This window comes from Elephas maximus, chromosome 2, assembly GCF_024166365.1.
Source record: "Elephas maximus indicus isolate mEleMax1 chromosome 2, mEleMax1 primary haplotype, whole genome shotgun sequence".
Taxonomy (NCBI): Eukaryota; Metazoa; Chordata; class Mammalia; order Proboscidea; family Elephantidae; genus Elephas; species Elephas maximus.
The window spans coordinates 212613011-212635427 of record NC_064820.1 but is presented as its reverse complement, the minus strand read 5'-3'; the positions used below and the strand labels follow the sequence as shown (position 1 = coordinate 212635427).

The following is a 22417-nucleotide window of genomic DNA, read 5'->3' as shown; positions in this document are numbered from 1 at the left end:
AAAAACTCATGCCTAGTTCACAGCTGGTTCTGCATGATATGCAGGCACCACTCAAAAGTGAGCAGCAGCAGCATTACTGCCCCTATCTGGGAACTCCCTGAAGGACACTGGTGAAGGGAAATCCTCCCAATGGGCAGACTTACAGCAGTGCACCTGGTTTTTCACTTTGCTTGGAAGGAGAAATGGCCAGATGTGTGATCGCATACTGATTCATTGGCTGTGGCCAATGGTTTGGCTGGATGGTCAGGGACTTGGAAGGAACACGATTGGAAAACTGGAAACAAGAAAGTATGGGGAAGAGGTATGTGGAGAGATCTCTCTGAATGAGCCAAACAAGTAAAGGTATTTGTGTCCCATGTGAATGCTCACCAAAGCATGACCTCAACCGAGGTGGATTTTAACAATCAAGTGGATAGGATGACGTGTTCTGTGGAAACTACTCATCCTCTTTCCCCAGCTACTCCTGTCATTGCCCAATGGGCTCATGAACAAAATGGCCATGGTGGCAGTGATGAAGGTTATGCATAGGCCCAACAACATGGACTTCCACTCATCAAGGCTGACTTGGCTACTGCCACTGCTGAGTGCCCAATCCGCCAGCAGAAGAGACCAACACTGAGACCCTGATATGGCACCATCCCTCAAGGTGATCAGCCAGCAACCTGGTGGCAAGTTGATTACACTGGAACACTTCCATCATGGAAAGCACAGCATATTGTTCTTACTGGAATAGACACTTACTCTGGATATGGATTTCCCTTCCCTGCATGCAATGTTTCTATCAAAGCTACCATCCATGGACTTACAGAATGCCTTATCCACTGTCACAGCATTGCCTCGGATCAAGGGACTCACTTCACAGCAAATGAAGTGTGGCAGTCGGCCCATGCTCATGGAATTCACTCGTCCTACCATGTTCACCATCAGCCTGAAGCAGCTGGTTTGATCAAACGAAGGAATACCTTCCTAAAGACACAATTACGCTACCAACTAGGTGTCAATACCTTGCAGGATTGGGGCAATGTTATCCAGGAGGCTGTATATGCTCTAAACCAGCATCCAATATATGGTGCTATATCTCCCATAGCCAGGATTCAGGGGTCTAGGAATCAAGCGGTAAAAACCAAAGTGGCACCACTATTACCCTTTGTGACCCACTGGCAGAATTTTTGCTTCCTGTCCCTGTGACCTTATGCTCTGCAGGTCTAGAGGTCTTAGCTCCAGAGGGATGATGTTCCCACCTGGAGACACATCACTGATTCCACTGAACTGGAAGCTAAGAATGCCACCTGGCCACTTGGGGCTACTTATGCCTCTGGATCAACAGGCAAAGAAGGGAGTTACTGTACTGGGATGTGTGACTGATCCCAATTACCAAGAGGAAATCAGATGAATATTATGTAATGGAGGTAAAGAAGAGTGTGTCTGGACCGCAGGAGATCCTTTAGGCCATCTCTTAGTACTACCATGCCCTATGACTAAGGCAATGGAAAAGTATAACAACCCAATTCCAATATGACTACTAATGGCCCAGACCCTTCAGGAATGAAGGTTTGGGTCACGCCACCAGGCTAAGAACCACAACCAGCTGAGGCGCTTGCTGAGGGCAAAGGGAAACAGAATGGGTGGTGGACGAAGGTAGTTCTAAATACCAGTTACGGCCACATGACCAGTTGCAAAAACAAGCACCGTAATTATTATGAGTATTTCCGCTTCTGAATGTGTTTATCAAAAATTTTTGTTTTCTCCACTTATATAAGATGTAAACAGGGCTACTGCATTTTTAGTTGTATGTGTGTTTGTTATATTATGTTAGGCCCATGTATGACTTTATAATTGTCTTTATTCAAAGATTATGTATGGTTTAAGAAGATGTGTACAGGTGCCAAGTTGCCAAGGGGTAGACTGTGATGTTTAAAATTGTGTGTCAACTTGGCTGGGTCACGATTCTCACTGTATTGGTAGTCGTACAGTGTTGTGATCACTTCCTTGCTGAGATCTGCTATGTGATCACTCCCATGATGGGATCTGTTGTAAACAGCCAATCAGCTGAAGGTGAGTTTCCTTGGCCGTGTGGTCTGCATTGAGCGTGGGCAGAAGTTCAGGAAGGCTCTGCGGCTTTTGCTTGTTCTGGATCCTCCAGAAGGCTCCTGTTCATCAGACCTCCAGTTCTTGGGACTTGAAATAGCAGCTTACCTGCGATCTCGTCTGCTGTCTTAGTCATCTAGTGCTCCTATAACAGAAATACCACAAATGGATGGCTTTCACAGAGAGAGTTTTATTCTCTCACAATCCGGTAGTAGGCTAGAAGTCCAAATTCAGGGCACTGGCTCCAGGGGAAAGTTTTCTCTTCCTGTCAGCTCTGAAGAAAGGTTCTTGTGATCAATCCTCCCACGGTCTAGGAGCTTCCCTGAGCAGGGAACTTGAGTCTAAAGGATGCATTCTGCTCCCACAGCTGCTTCCTTGGTGGTTTGAGATCCCCATGTCTTGCTGCTTGCTTCTCTCTTTTATATCTCAAAAGAGACTAGCTGAAGACACTATCTGATCTTGTAGATCTCATCAATGTAACTGCCAGTAACCCATCTCATTACATGATAGTGATAGGATTTACAACACATAGGGAAATCACATCAGATAACAAAATGGTAGACAATCATGCAATACTGGAAATCATGACCTAGCCACGTTGACAGATATTTTTTTGGGACACAATTAAATCCATGGCATTCCACCCTTTGCCCCCCAAAATCCATATCCTTGCCACATGTAAAATATAGTCAACCCATCATATCATAGCAAAAGTCTTAAATCAACTCCAAGTCCAAAATCTAAAAACTCCTCTTCATCTGTGAAATCTAGAATACAAGTTATCTGTTTTCAAAGTACGATGGTGCAACGGCCACAAGGTAGATATTTCCATTACAAACGGGAGAAACTGGAGAGAAAGAAGGTGTAACAGGCACCAAGCAAGTCAGCAGAAGACATTACATTAGCCCTCAAGGCTTGAAAATAATCCTCTGTTCTCTGAGACCATTTACACAACAGCCCTGTCTTCCAGACTCTAGGTATGGGCCACACTCTCTAGATTCTAAGTGGAGGCCCCTTGCTCCTGGGCTTCAGTTGTGCCTTTCAGGTCCACTGGGATGGCAATTCTGCTCCCTCAGCTCTAGTCACAGCATTCTTCTAGTCCCTGTAAGTGGCGACTTCACTCTTAGAAACACCAGAGGCCATGGCTCCACCCTCAGAACCCCAAAGGTCCTGGCCATACCTTTTGAGACTGAGGCAGCTCAGCTTCCTGTATTCCTTGTCTCTTCAGCTTCTGCTTCCTGGTGCCTTGACCTCTCAGCCCCCAGGCCTCACGCCCGCACCTGGCCTGCTGGGGCAAGTGTTCCAAAGCTCTGTAGCTCCACTGGTAAGTGCCTGAAGGCACACTACTCTGCCAGTAAACTGTGGCTGGAAGGCACTCAGCTCTCTTGCTCCATGGATCAGCAAGCCTAGCTCCACTGATAAGTGCTCAGAGGCACCCCACTCTGCCAGGAAGCCGCCTGCGCACAGGCACTCTCTTGGTTATCTAGTGCTGCTGTAATAGAAATGCCACAAATGGGTAACTTTAACAAACAGAAATGTCTTTTCTCACAATAAAGTAGGCTATAAGTCCAAATTCATGGTGTCAGCTCCAGGGGGAGGCTCTCTCTCTCTCTCTGTCAGCTCTGGAGGAAGGTCCTTGTCCTCAATCTTCCCCTGGTGGAGGAGCTTCTCAGGCGCAGGGACCATGGGTCCAAAGGACGCGCTCTGCTCCTCGTGATGCTTTCTTTGTGGTATGAGATCCCCAACTCTCTGCTTGCTTCCCTTTTCTTTCTGTCTCTTGAGAGATAAAAGGTGGTGTAGGCCACACCCCAGGGAAACTCACTTTACATTGGATCAGGAATGTGGCCTGCGTTAATGGTATTAGGATCCCACCCTAATCCTCTTTAACAAAATTACAGTCACAAAATGGAGGACGACCACACAATAATGGAAATCATGGCCCAACCAAGTTGATACACACATATTTGGGGGACATAATTCAATCCATGATAGACACTCAGCTCTTTCACTCCATGGGTTGGCTCCAACACTGTCTTGCGCTGGTCTCCTGGTTCTGCTGCTGCCAGTTCTCTGCTGCTGCTTCTCACCATCTGTGACATCTCCACTGTAACAGCTCCCCTCTTTTCCTTCTGAGTCCTCTATCCATTCACTGTTTCAAAACCGCTTCCACATTTTAGGTATCTGTCAGAGCAACAACCTACTCCTGGTACCAAATTCTGTCTTAGCCATCTAGTGCTGCTGAAACAGAAATACCATAAGTGGATGGCTTTCACAAAGAGAAGTTTACTCTCTCACAGTCCAGCAGACTAGAGGTCCAAACTTACAGCGCTGGCTCCAAGGGAAGGCTTTCTCTCTCTGTCATCTCTGGAGGAAAGTCCTTGTCATCAATTTTCCCACGGTCTAGGAGCTTCTCTGAGCAGGAACCTCGGGTCTAAGGGACGCACTCTGCTCCCAGTACAGCTTTCTTGGTGGTATAAGGTCCCCATGTCTCTCTGCTCACTTCTCTCTTTTATATCTCAAAAAAGACTGGCTGAAGACACTATCTAATCTTGTAGGTCTCATCAATATAACTGCCACTAACCCATCTCATTATACCATGGTGACAGGATTTACAACACAGGGAAATCACGTAAGATGACAAAATGGTAGACAATCGTACAACACTGGGAATCATGACCTAGCCAAAGTTGAGTTATTTTTGGGGTATGCAATTCAATCCATGCCAACTGCCGATCTTGGCATTCACCGATCTTCACAGCCTGTGAGCAATGGCCCTGCTCTCCGGCCTGCCAATCTTGGGTTCACCAGCCCCTAAGGCTACATGAATCAGGAGAAGCCTCCTTCCTGACTCACAGACTTGGGCTGTTATAGCCTCCACAATCGCATGAACCATTTCCTTCACACAGATCTCTCTCTCTATATATATATGTTTATACACTTTGCTAGTTTTGCTTCTCTAGAGAACACAACCTAAGACAAAGAGGATTCAGGAAAAGGATGAGGATATGCAATGTGAAGCTAATTGCCTCCATGAACAACTGCCTCCTTTGCCATAAGACCAGAAGAAGTGGATGGTGCCCAACTACCATTACTGAACATTTTGATCAAAGATTCCATATCATAGTCCTGATCAAAAGGGGAAAAATGCAGAAAAGGATCTCAAACTCTCATGGAATCCAGAATTTCTGGAGCCATGGAGGTTATGTTCTTTTAAGATCTATCTATGTGGGATCAAACGAAAAGCAGCAACTTGAAAGATGAAATGGGAAACTTAGGTGGCAGTGAGTTTATGCTAGTGGGGAGGAACCACCCAGAAAGGAGGGTGAGAATGGTAATACGACTCAAAGAATATAATCAAAGTCACTGAATTATATATGTAGAAATTGTTGAACTGGTGTATGCTTTGCTGTGTATATTCTGAACAACAAAAAATAAAGTAGATAAAAGAAGAAGAAATATGAATGACCAAGAAGCACAGGAAACAATGTTCAAACATCATTAGTTATCAGGGAAATGCAAGTTTAAAACTAGAATGAGAGACAGATCGCTATCCTTCAATAAAAATGGTTAAAACTGAAGAATGACCACACCAATTATCGAGAGAATGTGAAGCAACTGGGCTACTCTCATATTGCTGGAGGAAATATAATACCATCACTTTGGAAATCAATTTGGGAGATTTTATAAATATATTCTTAGTATATAAGCCACCAATTAATTTCACTCTTAGGTATTTATCCAAGAAAAATGAAAACTTACATCCATACAAAAACTTGTATAAAAATGTTTACAACAGCTTGATCCATAATAATCACAAAATGGAAACAAGCTAAATGTCCCTCAACAGGTATATGAATTAACAAAATGGTATATTCACACAACGGAATACTTTGCTATTGTTAGCTGTTGTCAAGTCAGCCCCTGACTTGTGGTGACGCCATGCACAATGGGATCTGACTGATCTGATCCAGAAGGTTTTCTTTTCACTGGGGCTGGTTTTCAGAAGTAGACAACCATTGACACAAGTGGTGGCTGCACTTGAGATGCACTGGCTGAGAATAGAACCTAGGGTCTCTTACATCAAAGGTGAGAATTCTACCACTGAACCACCACTGCCCTCTACAATGGAGTGCTACTCAGCAATAAAAAGGAATAAACTGCAGATGCATGCAACAACATGAATGAATCTCAAGACCATTATGCTTACAGAAATAAACCTGACACAAAAGAGCACATACTTTGTAACTCCATTTCTATGAAACTATACAAAAGGCAAATTTAATCTATATTGATAGAATGCAGATCAGTGATCGTCTGAGGGGACTGATGAGTAGAAGGGTGGGTAATGACTGGGAAGGAAACAAGGTAACTTACATTGTAATGGAAATGTTCTATATTGGTTGCATTCCATACTGAATGTGTATATGCAGTAGTTAAAATTCATCAAACTATACATTCAAAATGGGTGCATTTTTATTGTATGTAAGTTATACCTCAAAGAAGTTGTCTTTTAAAAACCTTAAAAAGGACTGAATAATCTCTACAATATTAAACTGTTCCAGGTTAAAGAATAAGGAATGAAGAATAAAGAACAAGGATAGAGAAAAATTAAAAAACTAAAGGGACATTCAAAAAAAAAAAAAGGGACATTCAAAGCCAGCCTCAATTACTAATCTAGCTACAAAAACCTAAATAAAATAGCAAGATAAATGCAGCAGCACATTAAACAAAACACCAAGACTAAGAATTCACAGACAGCTCAGCACTATAAAATAATAAATACTTAAAGCCAATCACTCCACTTACTTCCTAAATCCTATCCCCCCTCACCTACTAAAAAAAAAAAGCAATTCTCCCCCATCTCTACTGCAACATCAATTTCCCCTCTTTACTGGGTTGTTCCTGCCAGCATACAAGTGCGCTGTTCTGTCCTCCATCTTAAAAAACAAAACTTCTGATCAGGCTATCCCACCTAAACCAATCAGTATCACTAAAAGTAGGCCAATCAAACATTATATGCCTCTGGATGTAAAGAAACGTGAAGTATCACTATATTCGTTTTCTGTTGCTGCCGTAACAAATCACCAAAAGCCTAGCAGCTTAAATCAACACAAATATTATCTCATAGTCCTGCAGGTCCTAAGTTTGACATATGTCTCACTGTACTAAAATCAAGGTATAGGCAGCCTCCTTCGGAGAAGCCCTAAAGGAGAAGGCATTTTAGCCTAGGGCTGATCCCTTCCTCTTTCTATCCCCCCAGCTCCATGGTTTATAGTTTTATCAGGTTGGGTCAGGCACTGAGAACCTAGGCAAAAGTTCTAACAATGCGGTGGGAGGAACTGACTTTATCAGGAAAAAAGCTCTAAAATTCCATGTGAAAACAAGAGTGATCTCAGTAGCAAACAAACAGGTAAAGCCAACATTGCAGTTAGCATGAGGTCTCAATGCTGGTTGGGGAAAGCAATACACCAGTAAGCCAGACAGAAATTTAACAAAGAGATCTGGGAAGAAGGCAGTCAAAGTGGGCCTCAATAAAACCATATTTCTTTCTGGCAGTCTGGAAGGTTATGGTCATAAGCATGGCTGTGCACATACTGAGGAGTAACCAAAGAGGAAACCTTACTGAAAGAATTTTTTTAAGTAGGATGACTATGACTCATCAAATAGAAAAGATCAGTAAAGAGACAGAAATTATCAAAAAGAATCTAAGGAAAACTTTGGGGTTGAAGCACATAATAAATAACTCAATGAAAACTTCACTACAGGGTTTCACCAGCAGATCTGAGCCGGCATAAGAAAAAATCAGCAAACCTCAAGATAGATCAGTAAATATTTTCCCATCTGAAGAACAAAAATAAAAAACAATAAAGAAAAATTAAAAGACTCAGAGAGCTGTGGGACACCATCAAATATTAGGAATGTAATGAGTTTTTTTAATGAGAGCTCCAGAAGGAAAGGAGAAAGGAAGGTGAGAAAGAATATTTTAAGAAATAATCTCTGACAACTTCTCAAATTTCATAAAAAAGAAAATCTTAAATCTATCCAAAACCTTCAGTGCACTCCTCCAAAGTAGGACGAACATAAATATACATAGAGACACATGACAGTTAAAACTGGTGAAAGTCAAAGACAAAGAAAAAATCTAGAAAGCAGGAACTTAAAAAAAAAGACTCATCATGCACAAGGGAACCTTAGGAAGAGTAACAGGTTACTTCTCAGCAGAATCAACAGAAGCCAGAAAGTAGTGGTATGACATATTATAAGTGCTTTGGGGAAAAACTGTCAACCAAGATTCAATATCTGGCAAAACTATTTTCCCAAAATGAAGATAAAATAAAAACATGCCACAATAAACAGAGATTCTGAGAGAATTTGTTGCTAGGAGAGAAATGGGTAAAAAGCAATGGGTAAAAAAAACTGGCATAGTGGAGCTTATGAAAATATTTTGCAGTGGGAGGGAGCGGTTGGCAAACAAACATAGAAGGCGTGCATTATCTGCATAAAAATACGATAGTGTTTATCTGAAGTAGACTGATGACTTAAGATGCATATTATAATCCCTAGAGCAATCAATTAGTAACTCAAAAAATAGTTACAAAAAATCAAAGGAATTTAAATGGTACACTAGAAAATCTATTTAATAAGTATCACTCACAGGCTGATGACCCCCAACTATATCTCCAGTCTAGCACTCTCCTCTGAAATCCACGTGCCTTTTTTGGCATCTGTATTTAGATGTCTAATGGATATCTTGCCCCTATAGCCTGTTCTATCCACTTCTGTAACTGACATTTCCCTCTTGCAGTTGCTCAAGCTGAAAATCCTGAAGCCATCCTTGGTCTTCTCTTTCTCTCACATCCTACATCCAGTCCATCAGTTTCCTTTATCTCTGAAAAGATCTAGAATCCAATTACTTCTCACCACCATTGCTATTACCCCAGTCTAAGCTAAGTTCATCTCTCACCTAGGTAACTACAATAGTCTCCTAATTAGTCTCTCAGTTTCTGCCCTTGCCATCTGCACCTCCTGTCCGTGGGTCCAGTCTATACTCAACACAGCAACCTTTTTAAAACCTCAGTCAGATTATATTATACCTCTGCTCAAAACACTCCGATGGCTCTCCATCTCACATTGAGCAAAAACCCAAACCGTTAACTGACCTTCGAGCTATTCCTCAAGCTTACATGGTATGCTCCCAGCTCTGGGCATTTGTACTGGCTATCCACTCTGTAAAGCTCTTCCCACAGATATCCACATGGTTTGCTCTCTCAATATCATCAATCAAGTCTTCTTTTAAATGTCATTTTCTCAAAAGGTCCTTCCTGACTACCCTACTTAAAATTTCAATCCCTACCCTATCCCCCATTTCTCTTCTCTTTTTCTCCGCAGTTCTTAACAACTTCTAATATATCATTACAGTTTATAATTTGCTTATTGTGACTCCTCCGCTAGAATATATGCTACACGAGGACAGGGATTTTGTTTATTACAGTACACGCATATATTTTTAAAACAATGAAAATAAAAAAAAACAGAGGTAGAAAGAAAAGTTAAATTGACCTAAATTTTATTGTGAAACCATCTTTTCAGAACACATCAAAATAAAATTAGAAAGCATACAAAATTTGAAAATATTACTTACCAAAGTCCATTCTATCTTTCTGGTTTCTTTGAAGCAAACCCAAAAGGAGATTAGCCAAATAAGGTGATGTTTCTCTGGGAATACTGAGGGAAAGGAAAAGAAAAAAAAAAAAGGACCTAAGTGGTGAGTTTATATATCTTAACCACATGATGCTGCTTGCCTTCATTGTGGTAAGTGAAATGTATATGCAGCTTCACAAATACTACAGTTTATTTTTGGGATACCAAGAAAACCATGGTAAAGCCTCATCCCTTAAAGGAGAAGAAAAAAATAAACATTTGCCTTTGAGAAACAGCATCAATTTCAGAAAGATTCCTGTATTGTGCTTATTACCATTGTTTGTCAGAGTGTACTGGCATGAACAAAGTACTGCACAATCACAGACAATCTTGAGTTTTAATACAACTTTCACCTTTTACTAATAAAAAATCTATTGCTGTCAAGTCAATTCTGACTCATAGCAACCCTACAGGACAGAGTAGAACTGTCCCATACGGTTTCCAAGGCTGTAGTCTTTCTGGAAGCAGATTGCCACGTCTTTCTTCTGTGCAGCGGCTGGTGGGCTGACCACTTAAAAACTGCGTAACCAAGGCTCTTCCTTTCCTTGTACTAATAGTTGCTATAAAGTTCTCTATTAGAAAAAGAGCCACTTCAAACTCTGTAACAGGACAGTGCTTACATAAATACAAGTGAGAAGTAATACAGCTTCCTAAAATCCAATAAGAAAGAGACAAACTAGGCAATAGAAAACTGAGTAAATAATAGGAATATACAATTCACAAAATAAAAAGTACAAAAAGATATTAAGCATATAAAAAAAATCCAACCTCACCAATGATAAGAATAATGAAAACGGAAGTAACAGGTAATTTATCCTCCTCCATTTATTTGTGAGGTTAAAATTTTCAAGTCTGATAACATGTTGGTGATAATGTTGGGAAAAGAGCATTCTTACATACTGCTGACAGGTATATAAATTGATATAGCTTATTTGGAAAGCATAACTTTTGATCCAACAATTCCATTTCTAGGAGTCCATCCTCAAGAAATGTACAAATGCTCAAAGGTATACACACACACTCACACTTTTTACTAAATCCTGCTTTTAATAACAAAATATGAAAAGAGGAATCTGATTAAATAAAATATAGTACATCTAAACTATGAGACCCTATGTAGTCATTCTATACACACGTTGCTAAACAAAGTAAAAAAGCAAGTTGCAGAACAATTTGTATAATATGATGTAATTTGTATTAAACCACATGCCCATGTATAAATACATACATAAACAAGCACTCAAACACATAAAATATTTGCAAAAAAATCTGGAAAAATACACAGCAACCTTTTGTTATCCCTGCATAGGAGCAGAAAGTTTGGGGGGGAATTTTACTTCCTACTTTATGTACATCTGTTCTGTTTGTATCCACCTCATCTAAGGAACACATATAACTTTATTCTTTTACCAGAAAAAATAACTTTACATTAATAAAAAAGAAAATAGTAAAGCACTACAAAGGCACCTACAAAGCTCTAGTAATTTTCTAACTTTCTATTATAACAAATGCTCTAGCATTACTGTCAACTGAAAAAATATTCAATAACAGAAATATAAAAAACACAGAGTTCAAATGAATAACATTGTTTCACAAAGAGTAAAACCCTGTATAATCAAATCACATGCCTAGGCATTAAGCTCCTGTGTTTTTCATAAAACATCCTTAGGTCTTGAGGACTATTGGCCTGTTTAAAGAAGAAAAAAAAAAGGGGGTTAATTTCTTAAACAATGGGGACAAAAATTTCAAATCATATGACTGACATTCATATTCTTGCTACAGAACATAGATTCTAAACTCAAAAGCCATGGGTTGCTGAGGGAGCCATACCTGGCATTAGAAACATAAAACCTCTGAATTGCGTGCAAATTCTGTATATCTGAGCATAATAGACCTTTTCTGAGATCAGTCTCTACCATGCACCTAAAACTTGGAAAAGGTTAAGAACCACTATTCTGGAGATTATACAGCCTACCCAATTGTGTGTATTTCATTACATAAAATCTGGGTTTTTGCCTTAGGATGTTCAGTGGATTTAAGGAAGAGAACTATGTATATACCACTACTTTTCAGTCTCTCCAGAGACACAAATAGTACCCTCATAAAAGGAACTACTAAATTAATGAAGCTGTCTGTATATACAAATTACATTGGGAAATTAAAAAGTATTTGATTTTTTTAATACCATCTTGGGCAAATAACTTCACTTTGTTCCAGTTTTCAGATTAAAAAAAACTCTTTATAACTTATGAAATTATAACATGGGCAATATAAATTCAAGAAATCATAACAATTATAATCTAGAGGGCTTTTAACGGAATGTTAGGGGGGCTGAGAAAGGGAAGATAGACCCAAAATAATTTCCCATAAAACCTAAGCAATATACTCCCTCTCACCTAGTAGAGATCAGGAATACAGAGGTGGAGATAGAGTTTCCAGTGATCTCCCCAGAATCAATTCTAGCCCACACTTGGGTTCCAGGACCCCAAAATCAGGCCAAGCGGAAGCATCAAGAAAAAAAAAAAAAAATCAGGTTACCTGAAAAGGTGGTTTTCCAACTAGGCATTGGTATATCACTGTTCCTATGCTCCACAAGTCGGCCTTAGCATCATAATGTTGAGACATAATAACCTCAGGAGCCTGGGCATAAAAAAATCCAATGTACTATGTTATTTAAATAATATACAGATATTAACTGGGAGAGGTCACATTTCACGAAACCAGAAAAATAAAAATACACTGTAGTATTTCTCTAATCAAACGATATTGCAATGAACTAGAACTACAGGTAGTCCCCAACGTACAGTGGGGTTTCATTCCTACGACTCTGTAGTCAGTCAGTTCTGACCTAAGTCAAATACTTCATTTTTTTTTTCAGTTTTCATTATTATTGCCTTTTATTTTCAGTATCTTTTATAAATCCTAACACTGAACATGGAAACACTGGTGGCGTAGTGGTCAAGTACTACGGCTGCTAACCAAAGCGTCGGCAGTTTGAATCTGCCAGGCGCTCCTTGGAAACTCTATGGGGCAGTTCTACTCTGTCCTAGTGGGTCGCTGTGGGTCGGAATTGACTCGATGGCACTGGGTTTTTTAACATTGAACATCTGTGAGTGAACATCTGCGAACAATAACATCAGCAAATTCTGTACTGCAATGCTGTTATGTGGTACATGTTAGTAATAATAAGCTGTACAAAAAAAAAAGACAGTAGTAAGTGCAGTTCATGGTAACGTGAGCGTAAGTCAGCAACCACCTGTACATTATTATATCGTGATTTACTGTGAAATCTCAAAAACGACGTTGCATGAAACGAAGCTGTAGAAAGATACACACTACATACATACTTTTTTTTTTTTTTTAGAGTTCTACACGACATACATACATGGACACATAAAATACAGTAAGAATTTTTAAATAATCATAAAAATACACACCAACTACAGGATAGAAGTTACTTCTAGGGTATGCGAATGGGATGGGAGAGTGGTAAATGGAATCAGGGAGAGGTACAAAAGGGACTTCAAGCTGTCTCTGAAATATTTTTTCTTAAAACAAAAAAAAGATCAAGACAAACACAGCAAAAGATTAACTATGTTATATATATAGATGGGAGGTACATGAGTGTTTGCTATATTATTCCCTATATTTTGTTGTAATTAGAAAGCTTTTATAATAATAAGCAGCTATGGTGCAAAATACAATAATAAAAAATAAATACAATAATAAAAAATAGTCTTAAAATCAAAGGCATTAGCAGGAGAACAGTGGGATGCAGACCCCAAACTCTCATAAAAAAGACCAGACTTAATGGTCTGACTGAGACTAGAAGGACGCTGGCAGTCATGTTCCCCAAACTTTCTGTTGGCCCAGGACAGGAACCATTCCTGAAGCTAACTATTCACATGGATTAGACTGGACGACAGGTTGGAGAGAGATGCTGATGAGGAGTGAGCTACTTGCATCAGGTGGACACTTGAGACTATGTTGGCATCTCCTGTCTGGAGAGGAGATGAGAGGGTAGAGGGGGTGAGAAGCTGGCAAAATGGTCACAAACGGAGAGACTGGAAGGAGGGAGCGGGCTGACTCATTAGGGGGAGAGTAAATGGGAGTAAGGTGTATATAAATTTATACGTGAGAGACTGACTTGATTTGTAAACTTTCACTTAAACCACAATAAAAATTATTTTTTAAAAAAAGGCATTTCTCTGCTGCTTTGTGATAAACATTTTCCCACCTCTCATCAGATGTTGTTTTTGACATATACCATATATCAGGGGAAACATTAAATAGAAATGTCAAATATACTTAAAGGTAGTAAAAGTTTATTGGCCAGGCATAACATTTTTATTTATTGTCCCTAATAAATTTCGTATTGAGCTAACTTTCTTTAATGATCAGCTCAAGCACTCTCTTTATTCTCAAGGCTGAACTAATTTCATATTCAGGAAGTGCAAAGTATTTTTAAATTATATGAAATTATAAAATTTACTACATCTATATAGTAAAATCATTATTAAGAAGGCAAATCAGATGTAAAACATATGTGAACTTTGATTACTAATGTCCCTCTCAGAGTTGAATGATTTTAGATTAGAAGAATTCCCAATTGAACATAAATCCATTTAAAGTTAGAACTGTAACAGGTTACATTTATTTGCTTGGACAAATTCTTAAACTCCAGAATTAAGGTATTTCCAGGCTTAATACTAAAAAAACACCAAACCCACTGCCATCAAGTTGATTCTGACTCATAGCGACCCTATATACTTCATGTTAACTCAGAAATTTCATGGCCTAGCCATATCAGACATGATAATAATATCTATATCAAAGGATAAAGAGGAAAGCTAGTATATTTCAGCTTTCAGTGTGATGTTGATGGAAAACACTTCAACCATCTAGGGATCTTGTCAAGAGACAACATGCAAAATATGAGCACGCCAAGTAGCTGAAGAAGTGCCCTAAAAGACACAATATTACACATCAAATATAGCATAACCATACTTCATCAATTTTTATTTTCAATTTAGTCTAACAGAGAATTCCTACCATAATAACTAATCGTTTTAAAAAAATTAAAATCAATGGGCAAAAATTCCTTACTTTTTCAGTCCTCTATGTTAAAGCAAAGATTACAGCATTATCAATAGCTAATATCAGTAATGTAAATAACAATTCCTTCCTTCAATAATCTTCCTTCAAGCATTACACTTAAATTCCAATGCTTATGGGACCATGCTGCAAACACAAATGAGGCAAATATTCACTCACCATGTACATTGGGGATCCACACAGTGTTGCAGCCATCATATTACTATGTAGGTAACGAGCAAAACCAAAATCCGCTATTTCACAAAATAGAAAGCATAAAAACAAATGATACATTTGCTCACACTTAACAGAGAGTACATGATTCTTCAAGACACAAGAGAGTATGATGTAATTATTCTTCTAACAACCAAGAGAAAAGCTTCAAAAAAATTTTAGCATTACTAACTGCTTCAAAAATTTCAGAAATACAAGAACACTAAAAAAGTGCAAACTAAGAAGGCTGAACTAGACGATCTCTTAGATTCTGTTACGTTAAAATCCCACAAGCTATAACGAATCAGGGTTATTAAAGCTGCCAGCAATCATAAGACATCAGCTTCCCTCTCAAGTAGAGGAGCAGGATTTGCTGCTGAGATTCATATTAAGAGCTGCTTTGGCCGTCTGGCCCTGTCTGAGAGGTTTAGCATATGCTGCCAATAGCGTAAAGGATTCACAAATCTAAATGTACCTCAATGAACTCATGAAAAATTTCAAAATTGTGTCAATACAATTTATCCTTCCAACAAAGCTGAACTAAAATTAACTAAAAACACCGAGCCTTAGAAACCTCCTTTGCATGAAACAATACATGGCCATTTACCTATTTTAATGCGGATACCACTGATATTTGACTTTCTCCGATTGGCATAGGACAACAAGATGTTCTGTGGTTTAAGGTCCCTGTGGATTATTCCTTTGCTGTGCAGGATTCTCATGGCAGCTGCAATCTGATGCAAAAACACTCTGATAGTATCTTCACTCAGAGTACCTTTAGCTGGTAGAAAAGCAGTCACATAAACATTTAAGCACATAAAACCAAAAATCATCCGCACATTCTGTCAACAGAAACGAGTTGTTAAGGAGACACGAACTGGGATTCACATTTACTAATTTTTTACTTTAATAATTTAAGTCTATGAAAAGATAGACAGATATCAGATTTCTCAAAATTTTTAATCTGTTATAAAAAGAGCTGACTTATGTTTTCATCTTTTGTTTTCACTAGTGTTAATGTTTTGTTTTTCCCTTCACTATTTTTATTGCTGCAAGTGTCTACATTACTTCAAACAGAACAAAACTGTGAGTCTCCTTTATACGACAAAAAAAGCCCCTCTTCTTTTAGTCAAATATCTGGGATAAATGTCCGCATTTAATTCTAACCATTACAAGAGTACGAATTAACAAGAGGCGAAAGTCTTGGGTGGAGAGGCTGGGCATGACCGTTCTCTGTCTAGTGTGATGAAAGCTCCTGTCTAGGATCTATGCTCTCACATCTTCTCTTTCCTTTCCTCTCCACTGCTGCCCCATCACAACACCTGTCATAGCTGAAGTACCTTTAAGAAGAAATGTTTTAACCTGTTTTTACTCCTATAAAGAGGTAGTATAAACACCGTTAAAAGTAGTCATTATTCAGTAATATAGTATTTACACGTGTATGCTGTAGTGTGTAATGGTTAACAGCTTGGACTGGAGTCAGGCTATCTTTGTTCAAGTCCCAGCTCTCCCCTTAGTATAACCCTGAGCCCATTTACCCATCTACAAAGAGTAAATAACAGACTAACCACAGGGAGTTGCTGTGCCAATTAAGCAAAATAACACATTTAATGATAAAGAATTTAGAAAAAGACCTGGCATATATACTGAGTACTCAAATGTTGCAAGTATGCAAATATAAATATTTTATTACAATGGATCTAAAAGTCACAACTCCATTTCTTGAATCTACACTGCTGCTGTTAGCTGTCATCCAGGATTCCAACTCATGGTGATCCCATGTGATTTAATATCTATGAACTTATTCTAAATCCTCTGTAAACCTACTTTTGCTCATACGAGTCTCAGACTATGATCTTTATAACCTTTCCACATTCAATTAACAAAGTTAAAAATAACATTAACACATGGAACAGGTGAAATATTACAGTTTTAAAATAATTTCAATGACATATGGACATTTTATGTCCTTAACATCTTCAAATAAAAAACCCTCACAGTGTAAAATTATCAAATACTTTTTTCTTTGAGGACTGTTTTTGATCTATCCTCCCTTTTTTTAATCTTTGGGTCTCTTTCGTAGTATTCACTGTAAAAATTTTTAAAATACACTGAAATATACAACACAAAACATAAAATATTCCATAATCCCATCCCTTAGAGAGGAACACTACTAAAAACATGGAAAGTATTTTCTTCCAGATCTACCTTTCTAAAAAAAAAAAAAAACTTTTCTACACATATTAATATATAAATTATTGCATATTAGAATGGGTGGGTGAAATCAACTACTACAAGCTTTATTTCTGTAAGGTTTTACTTAAATTACATTGCAACAATCAAAATGTACAGTATATTTTCTTTCATTTCATTCACTTAAATTTTCATGGTAGGACTTCTGCTACTTTAAATGACTGTAGCTGCTTACTATTCACATCTTTGCCCCAATATAACTCAGAGTCTAAATGTTCCCGTGGGAAAAAAAAAACAATGATTCAGTTTAAGCTATCTGTGGCCACAAACTGTAGTATTCACGTATTTCTATGAATGTGGGATTTGACTTCTCACAACACAATCCTAGAAAGTGAAATTTCCAGGTAAAGACCTTAACACTTTTAAAAGTAATGTCAACATCAAAACTTTGGAATGAATGAATTCTTGAACAAGTTAACACTGAGAAAGATTGGGCCTGGCTGCCACAGATTTAGCATGTCCTGCTAATTAATTTAGAACCCATTTTATTTTAAACCTGCAATTGACAGAATTGCTATTTTTTTTAATGTGAAAGGTGTTTTACTTATAGAGTAAATAAAAAGACTGAACAACCATGTCATGATACAAAAATTGGCACCAGACAGACCTTCTAGACCAGAACTCTCTGAAAGAAATACAATGCGAGCAACCTAACTTTTCTATTAAGTGTTCAAAATCCAGTGTATATTTTACATTCACAGCATATCTCAATTGCAACTAGCCACATTTCAAGTGCTCAAGAGCCGCATGTGGTTAGTGACTACCATACTGGACAGTGCAGCTCTAGATGATTCCTTGAGAACCAGAAATTCTTTTATATGTCTCTGAAAGTACTTAAAAACTACAAGTAACACCCTCAAGGACTGTGGCAGAGAGGGACCAGGCAAGGTAAATAACTTAACCAAAATCACACAGCCATAAGGCGATATAAACACTGGAATTGTAACCACGCTTTCCTGTCTGACTCCAACATTCAAGCTCTTAATAAGCCCTTCACTATTTGGTCGCTTATTACAACAATATTGCTCTGGAATATCAAATGCAGAGTTCAGCATCATGGACAGAACTGCTGTCAAAATTAACTTAAATCTGCAGCAAGAGTAATAGTACTTGTATCAGTGAATAGTACTTCTGTTTGAAATACAGAGTGATATAAAGATTTATTTAAAAATCATTCCTAACACACATAGCAAAATACTAAAAACGGCTGGCTCTAGATACTTCCTTCTAATGTTTTTTAATATAAGTGAGACTGAAGTATTTTGGCAATTTTGCAATATGCTTTTCCCCTTAAAATTATGACAAGTATTTACCCAACTTACTACAAACTAATTTTTAATAGTTACATACTGTTCTATCATTTTAGTAAACCATTCCCATGCTAACCTACACTGGCACTGATGCCAATACTTCAGTGAACATCTTCATATCTTAAGAGTTTTTTTTGTATTCACAATTACTTGTTTGGAACAAACAAACAAAAAAAAAACACACACACAAACCAAACCCGTTGCCATCAAGTCAATTTCCACTCATAGCGACCCTACAGGACAGAGTAAAACTGCCCCATAGGGTTTCCAAGGAGCGCCTGGTGGATTCAAACTGCTGACCTTTTGATTAGCAGCCAAGCTCTTAACCACTACATCACCAGGGTTTCCATAAATGGAATAAGAACATTAAAATTACCATTACATATTGCCAAACTTTTCCTACCTACAGTGAATGGAAGTGTCTACCTCATTGTATTCTATCTACTATTTTATGATTTTTTTTTTAAAACTGGGAGGGGAGGAGCCAAGATACCACCATAGTCAGATGCTTCCAGTGGTCCCTCTTACAACAAAGACCCAAAAAAACAAGTGAATCAATTATATAAGACAATCTAAGAGCCCAGGACATCGAAGGCAAAGTTGAGGAACCAGACTGAGCGGCAGGGGGAGGAAGACACAGTTCAGAAGCAGTGAGGAGTTTTGAGACCTTACCCGGTGGGAACCGGCACTGTGCAAGCTGGAGCCGCTGGCACGAGCACAGTGAGACAACCAGAGGTGTTCCGGGGAGACCAAGAGGTAGAGAATTCACTCAAGACTCCAGAATTGGCAAAAAGCGGCACTCTCGGCATTAGTACTCGCGTCTAATCTATCGCATGGACCTAAAAACACCCCTTTGGAAAAAACCCTCTCCCATTTAACTGACCCCTATCCGCTCTGCACCAGGTCCGGAACTGGCTTCAGTGATAGTCATTTTCGCTGGGCTGGAAATATGACCTGTTGCGTCCCGAGCCATCCTCCTGACCTTGGAGAAGGAACAAATTAACACATGGGAAAAAAATAACCTGCTGGCTCCCCTAAGCTGGGACTCAGGGCACAGGCATAAGCAGCCCATGGACTTTGAATGCCTTTCACCCTGCACAGGCCTGTGTGGGCCCATTTGAACGGCGTAGGGCCTCATTAGCACAGTACAACAGGATATATACCTGAAGTCTAACTTCAACTGTTTCAGTTATATAAATGGAGAGGCAGGTTTGTGACATCTGACACCACTCTGCCTATTAACCAGTGTCCTCACCTACCACATCAGGGGCCTGAGGACTGGTGGCTCCAACCACACAACCTAGACACCTGCAACAGGGGTCTAAGAATAAGTGGTGCCTCCCAGGCTTCACAGCCAACAGCACTGGGTGCTCAAACTCCAGCTGCAATACTACCCACCCAGGCGCTCTAGGGAACAAGGACATGCTTTCCTCACATACATTCAGGGGTGGTTAACAGTCCCCTGCCTTGCTCAGTGTGTGATCCCCCACTGCAGCCAAATACCTGTGTCTATTCCAATCAGCCTGCCCCTCTAAGACTGTAGGTAAGAGCCTGCACCACATACTTTGTGACCAACTACCTGGACACCTAAGCTGAATCCACACAAGAAAAGTAAACGCATTCCTGGGCTCATATACCTAGTAACAACTCTATCTACCTGGTGACAGGATGTTAGAGCTTCAGTGGCACCAATAATCAAACTAGCTCACTTAAGCAGCCTATTTGGGCATATCAAAACAAACAAGAAGCCAGGACAAAGTAAGCAAACATAAAATAAATAAACACAATAATTTATTGATGGCTCGGAGACAACAATCAATATCAAATCTCATAAAGAGGCAGACCATAATGGTTTCAGCAAGCTCAAAAAACAAAGAATCAAGAAATCTTTTAGATGAAGAGAATTTCCTGGAAATACCAGAGGTAGAATACAAAAAATTAATATACAGAACTCTTCAACAGATCAGGAAGGCGATCAGGCAAAACACAGAACAAGCCAAAGAATGCACAGACATAGCATTAGAGGAAATTAAGATTAGAGAAGAGCATGACAAATTTAATACTCTGCAAGAATCTATACAGAGAGCAAATTCAGAACATTAACAGTAAAATTTCAGAATGAGACAACTCAATAGAAAGTCACAAAAGCAGAATTGAGGAAATCAAAGTCCAAATTAGTGAGACTGAATATAAAGCACTTGACACCAGCATATCTGAGGAAAAATCAGACAGAAGAATTAAAAAAAAAAAGAAACCCTAAGAATTATGTGGGACTTTATCAAGAGAAATAACCTACGAGTGACTGGAGTACTGGGCAGGCAGGCAGATAACAGAAAATACAGAGAGAATTGTTGGCAGAAAACTTCCCTGATATCATAAAAGATGAGAAGATATCTATTCAAGATGCTCATCAAACCCCACACGAGGTAGATCCCAAAAGAAAATGACCAAGATATATTATAATCAAACTTGCCAAAAAAAGATAAAGAATTTTAAGAGCGTCTAGGGATAAACAAAAAGTCACCTACAAAGGAGAGTCAATAAGACTAAGCTTGGATTACTCAGCAGAAACCATGCAGGCATGAAGGCAATGGGATGATTATATAAAGCCTTAAAGGGAAAAAAAATGCCAGCCAAGAAGCATATATCCAGCAAAGCTGTCTCTCGTATATGAAGGTGACATTAGGACATTTCCAGATAAACAGAAGTTTAGGGAATTTGCAAAAACCAAACCAAAGTTACAAGAAATACTAAAGGTAGTCCTCCAGTTAGAAAATCGATAACATCCCAAGACTAGAACAAAGGACAGTGCAATCAGATATCACCCCAGATATGGAAATCTCAAAAATATATCAAAGCTAAAACGCTCAAGACAGGGAAACAGAGACGTCATTATGTAGAAGATGACAACATTAAATCAAAAAAGAGGGACTAAAAAATGTAGTCATAGATCTTTCATATGGAGAGGGAGTCAAGGTGATACAAAGAAATAAAAGTTCAGTTTAAATGTACAAAAATAGTAAATATTAAGGTAACAACAAAGGAAACTAACAATCCTACACATCAAAATAAAAAACAAAAACATAAAGACTCAGCAAATACAAAAGCAACAACAATGAAAGAGAAAAAAGCAAAATATAAAGAAAAACAATTCAGCACAGAAAATTAAGTGAAAAAAGTCAACAACACACAAAAAAAGACATCAAAATGACAGCACTAAACTCATACCTATCAATAATTGCACTGAATGTCAATGGACTAAATGCACCAATAGGGAGACATGGAGTGGTAGAACGGGTTAAGAGAAAAAAAAATTATCTGTCTATACGCTGCCTACAAGAGACACACAGACTCAAAGACAATCTAAAGCTCAAAGGATGAAAAATTTATCAAGAAAACAACAAACAGAAAAAAGCAGGAGTGGCAGTATTAATTTCTAACAAAACAGACTTTAAAGTAAAATCCACCACAAAGGATAAGGAAGGACACTATATAATGGTTAAAGGGTCAATACACCAGAAGGATATAACAATAAATATTTATATACCCAACAACAGGGATCCAAAATACATAGGATAAACTCTAAGAGCATTGAACAGAGAAACAGCTTCACAATAACAGTAGGAGACTTCAACACACCACTTTCAGTGAAGGACATAACAGCCACAAAGAACCTCGATACAGACACAGAAGATCTAAATGCTACAATCAACCAACTTGACCTCAAAGACATATAAAGAACACTCCATCCAACAGCA

At 38.6% G+C, this 22417-nt stretch overlaps 1 protein-coding gene across 5 annotated transcripts in view; it reads right to left on the bottom strand.

The window, feature by feature from the left end:
* Positions 1–22417, bottom strand: part of ULK2 (unc-51 like autophagy activating kinase 2) — a 177241-nt gene that overhangs the window by 133754 nt on the left and 21070 nt on the right. For 4 of the 5 annotated variants that reach the window (XR_007516206.1, XR_007516207.1, XR_007516208.1 and 1 more), the window contains exons 6-10: positions 15704–15877; positions 15064–15137; positions 12328–12429; positions 11418–11476; positions 9731–9813 (exon numbers count right to left, since the gene is read on the bottom strand). Coding sequence is in view for 1 of the 5 variants with exons in the window: in XM_049874618.1 (XP_049730575.1) it covers positions 9731–9813; positions 11418–11476; positions 12328–12429; positions 15064–15137; positions 15704–15877 (492 nt within the window). In the remaining 4 variants the exon portion in view is untranslated. The remainder of the gene's footprint in view (positions 1–9730; positions 9814–11417; positions 11477–12327; positions 12430–15063; positions 15138–15703; positions 15878–22417) is intronic. The other variant, XR_007516209.1, reaches the window with a different exon arrangement.